This window comes from Hibiscus syriacus, unplaced genomic scaffold (genome assembly GCF_006381635.1).
Source record: "Hibiscus syriacus cultivar Baekdansim isolate YM2019G1 unplaced genomic scaffold, ASM638163v2 tig00006570_pilon, whole genome shotgun sequence".
Taxonomy (NCBI): domain Eukaryota; kingdom Viridiplantae; phylum Streptophyta; class Magnoliopsida; order Malvales; family Malvaceae; genus Hibiscus; species Hibiscus syriacus.
This window is the reverse complement of record NW_024062102.1, coordinates 1,254,787-1,259,573: the sequence shown is the minus strand read 5'-3', so window position 1 is coordinate 1,259,573 and position 4,787 is coordinate 1,254,787. Positions and strand designations below refer to the sequence as shown.

The following is a 4,787-nucleotide window of genomic DNA, read 5'->3' as shown; positions in this document are numbered from 1 at the left end:
AATATTCTACGTACCTTGATGTTTGTTCCAATGATTTGGCTTGTAGACAATGAATTAAGTATTCAACCAATTTGGAATGAATTGTCAATTCTCAAAATTCCAAAACAGCAAGCACTTTGGAATCACATTTTTGTCTTAGACACCAAGTGCATCATTTCATGGTAAGCATCACGTGAATGTTTGTAAGTATGACTAAATCACATAGAAGTATCATCTAATGAAATTGTGTTTCCAAACAATTTCAGATGAATCGTAAATTTCCTTTGTTATTGAAAAAACTCATAATTCTCCAAAAGGTACAACCATCATTAGCAATGTTAAAGCATGGTGAATACAAATTTCCACGATCGACATATCCAATCATCAAAAGTAGGGAAAATTAAAAAAAAATCACATCACCAAGAGCAAAGAAACAAAAACATGTTAGTTTTGCAAAGAAGGCCTCACTGTTTGCATTCAAACCTGCAAATAGCCACCAATACTTGTTTTGCGCCTGTTTGATACTTCGTTCAAAGAATCTCGTTTCGGATTAAAAAATAAAAGGAATCTGTCTTAAGATTGTTAGAGAAAAGATTAATCCGAGATAAAATAATAATAATACTAATAAATATTATTATATAATCGAACGAAGCAAAATAAATAAAGAATTAAAATTGAGGAACGTGATTTGTTTACTCATATGTAGAAACGAAATCAGATGAATAGAGTATGATAAACCGAAGAAGGATTTTTGTTGAGGCCTATATGAACAATTTCCTTAGACAAATTCGTCCTCTCCTCGGTGCTTTGAGAAACGTTGGACGTCGGTCTCCCAGGATACTACAACAAACGATCACAACAGTAAGCACAACCGTAGTGATCAGTCGAACACAATCTTACCTTTCTCTATCACCGGAAAGAACGAATTTGAAAGAAATTTCTAAGTGATTTCCTAATTCAACTTTGCGAATTGTGTCTCAAAGTTGTATCTAATATTGTGCCTCAACTAACCTATATATATAGGGGAGAGGAAATTAATCAAAAGGTTATGACCTTTTGATGAAGAGATTTGTTGAAAAGCTAATAAGTATAATTGAATTGATGCAATTTTATACCAAATAATAAGTATGTTCACCAAGTGATGTAACTTATTATTGAAAGACATCAATTTTATTCAATTATTTATTAATTTTGCCAACAACATTTTTCTATGACTCTATAACACATTTTCGACTGTTTAACAATTGTTTTCATTTAAATTTTTTAGGGTTAGATTTGACATCGTCACGACTGATTAAGATTACGCTTATTTGTTATCATATCAAGATGACACCTATTTGTTATCATGATGATCTTTTATGCTTTAGATATGCGATTTACGTTCATGGATAATATTTTTACATCGTTCGATTTTGATTTGTGTATGTTGGTGGTCTATTTCAATAGCTTTATTCCCTTTTGTGGTTTGTTTGCCGATGCAGTCAGATCTATTCTTATTTATCTCTTGTTCGAACTTATTTTGTTAGGTTTTTTAAACTTTTCCTTGTATGATACTTGTGTGGTCTTAAATGAATAATTTTCTTGTGTTTAGTAAAATATTTTTATTAAATGTTTAGTTTACAGTTGTGGTTGTAAATTTTTATTGTAATTTAGGTATTTTTTTTATTTTTAATAAAAATAACGACTTCTATAAAAATAAATAAATAACATCTAAAAAAATATCAAATAATCATTAATCATTGATATTTTTAACAAATTTTTAATATTTTAAAATAATTATAAGATAATATCTCTTTGTTATATTTTTAAATTATTTATAACATAATTATTTGAACTTTGTAAGGAACAGTACAAATAAAAGAAAGATACATCCAATAATGGGATGATGAAAATACATTTAATTTTTTACATTTAAAAGGTAAAAATAAAAAAGAACAACAGCCACCCCATTTCTGTACTAGAATAAGATAGATCTAATGTCATATCATACAAATAATCAGATAGACATATTAATGGTAGGCGCATAATATTGATATATATATACACATAAACAGCTTGTCCACAAGTAAATATTGGCCATTAAATCACGTCACTTTGCAATTTGCTACACCATCAGGATGAACTTTCTGGTAACATTCAGCATCACCTACTATCTGAATTAATATTTTAGTAAATTAAACTATATTATATTATTTAAAATAAAGTTATATATATTAAAAAATTTGAATAAAATATACCAATAATTCTCGATTATATGATATTATTTTGTTGAGTCCTCTAATTATTAAAAATTACAAAATGATCTACGACTATTGAGTGCTATTTTATTGAGTTCTCCGACTATTAAAAGTTATAAAATAATTATTTGGCTATTCATAATCTACAAACTCGTTCTTTTCCATTAAAAAATTTACAATCATCTAAGTTAGACATTAACTTGTTGGTTGAGATATTTTAAAATCATATTTTAAGATGCCTAGTGTCAACGTCGTTACTTTCAAGCACTGACTTGATGATATAATGTAAATAGAGAGTCTATCCACGAAATACATCTCAAACAATTTTAGGATTATATTTTATCATATTCGATCGACATGTTAACACCAAACTCAAACGACCGTCAAATTTTTAACGAGAAAGGACAAGTTTGGAATATAAAAATAGTTGGGTGACCATTTTGTAACTTTTAATAGTCTTATAACTCAACAAAGTAGCGTCCTATAGTAGGAGGTTATTTTGTATGTTTTAATAGTTAGGAGACTCATTAAAGTAATGCTCTATAGTTGGGGGACAATTTGTGTATTTTACCCTAAAATTTTTGCAAATATTATTACTATTTGATTTTATTGACAAGAGATTTTATGATTGAGTTGCCATACCAGAACCGGGAGTCCACCGTTAAAAGTAGCGGTGAGCCCTGGGGAGAATTGCGGTTGCCGATGGGGTGTTGTCACTAATTCAATTTGAAACCGTCGGATGAGTGAAAGCGCCACCATTTTCAGCTCCAAAAGCGCCATCTCTTTTCCCAAACAAACCCTGAATCCGCCTTGGAAAACTGGATACTTAAAAGGGCTTTCGGGAAAGAAAAAGCCGTCGTGTTTCAACCATCTTTCCGGCTTGAATTCCAAGCAATCCGAACCCCATATCTCTTCCATCCGACCCATAGCGTAAGGATGATAAGTAACCCTAGTTCCTCTCTTCAACAAAGACCCATCAGGTAATCTATCGTCGTTTCGACAAAACTTGGAATCGAATTGAATTGGAGGGTAAAGTCTCATACTTTCATACACTGTTGCTTGCAAATAGTGAAGCTCTTTGATTTGTTCGTAGCTTGTTAGGTCTTTGTTTTCACCTATAACTCGATCCGCCTCTCGTTTAACGGCCAACACTACGTTCGGGTGGTTCGCGAGCAGCCAAAACAAGCTTGTTAAACCCGACGCTATAGTGTCACGACCGGCCAATAAAAAGCTTATAATAATATCTCTCAAGTAAGTTTCATCGTTTATGTTGGACATGAAACGGGAGAGAAGATCATCACTGGTTGAAAACCCCACTTTTCGCCTTTGCCTTATCACCTCTTCGGCTAAAAGATCGATAATCTCGATGGCCCTTTTTAGTTCCTTCTCACTGCCTAAATTCAACGCCCGTTTCATCTTCCATACAAGTGGTGAAACATTCATCGCTCTCTCCGCAGACAATTTGGAGGCTAAATCAAAAGCCATGGAGAATTTCGACATGGGTAGGGAAAGCTCGAGGCATGTAGGATCGATCCCGAAAGAGAACCAGCAAATGATATCAAACGAAACCCTTCTAAATACCTCTTGTAAATCCAGTACTTGCTTTTCTGGAAATGATGATAATAATGGGATAAGCCTGGTTTTGATCTCAATGTTGATGATATCAAAAGCATAACACCTTATTGAGGGTTTCCCGAGCTCTAGTGTCGCCATGTTCTTCTGAAACCTCCAGGGTTCACCGTCTACGTTGAATATCCCACGACCAAGGAAGTCGCCCAAGATCATGGAGAAAGGTTCCCCTTTTGGGAAATTATGGAAGTTTGTTTTGAGCATGTATTCAACGTTTTCTGGGTTTGCTGTGATTGTGTTGCTGAGAACATGGATATGGATGGTTTTTGAAGGCGAGTTGTTCAGCAGGTGAGTGTACCAATCGCAAAGATTGTGGAATTGTTTTGACCAACTCGAAGTCAGATAAGCACTGCAAATCTCACAGTTGCACCATAGCTTTGGCTTGATTAGTAAACGAAACAATAGATAAAAAAGAGAGATTATGATTGTAAAAGTGAAGAACCAGGCAGCTTCAACTTCCATCGGAGAAGAAAGTTAAGGGGGTAAAACAAAGAAAAAGAGAGAGAGAGATATAGATGAAATGAAGGTCTTATGAATCAGATTCTGAAAAATTGTTAAAAACATTAAAGTGGCTTTTGAGAGAGTAGAAAGAACACTAAATTAAATTGAAAAAGGTAAATATATAGTTAAAAGATATTGGAAAATAGAATACCAAATATGCTAAAGATCAAAGTCTTACAGGAGGGAGATGACAGTGGATCAGTACTTGTACTGTCGCCAACTTATGCCATTTGGGAACAATCAATCCACGTGCTTTTATTCTTATTAAAATATGACCCACCAAACTTTATGGGTAAAAGAAATCATGTTTAGAGAACATATTGATAATTAAAATTTATATTTATGTATAGTTAATGTACGAGTCCTTTACACTGATATTTAGGTAAAATATAAAATAATCACATGATTATAGGATATTATTTTATTAAGTATTTAATTATT

At 32.6% G+C, this 4,787-nt stretch overlaps 1 protein-coding gene across 1 annotated transcript; it reads right to left on the bottom strand.

The window, feature by feature from the left end:
• Positions 1-2,761: 2,761 nt before the first annotated feature.
• On the bottom strand, positions 2,762-4,332 carry LOC120200842 (cytochrome P450 94C1-like). The gene has a single exon (XM_039201591.1). The coding sequence runs from the start codon at positions 4,305-4,307 to the stop codon at positions 2,823-2,825; it is 1,485 nt and encodes a 494-aa protein (XP_039057522.1). The 5' UTR covers positions 4,308-4,332; the 3' UTR covers positions 2,762-2,822.
• Positions 4,333-4,787: the final 455 nt, after the last annotated feature.

What these genes read in the sequence shown, in the direction of transcription:
- LOC120200842 (XM_039201591.1), bottom strand. Translation starts at nt 4,307, where the DNA reads ATGGAAGTTGAAGCTGCCTGGTTCTTCACTTTTACAATCATAATCTCT.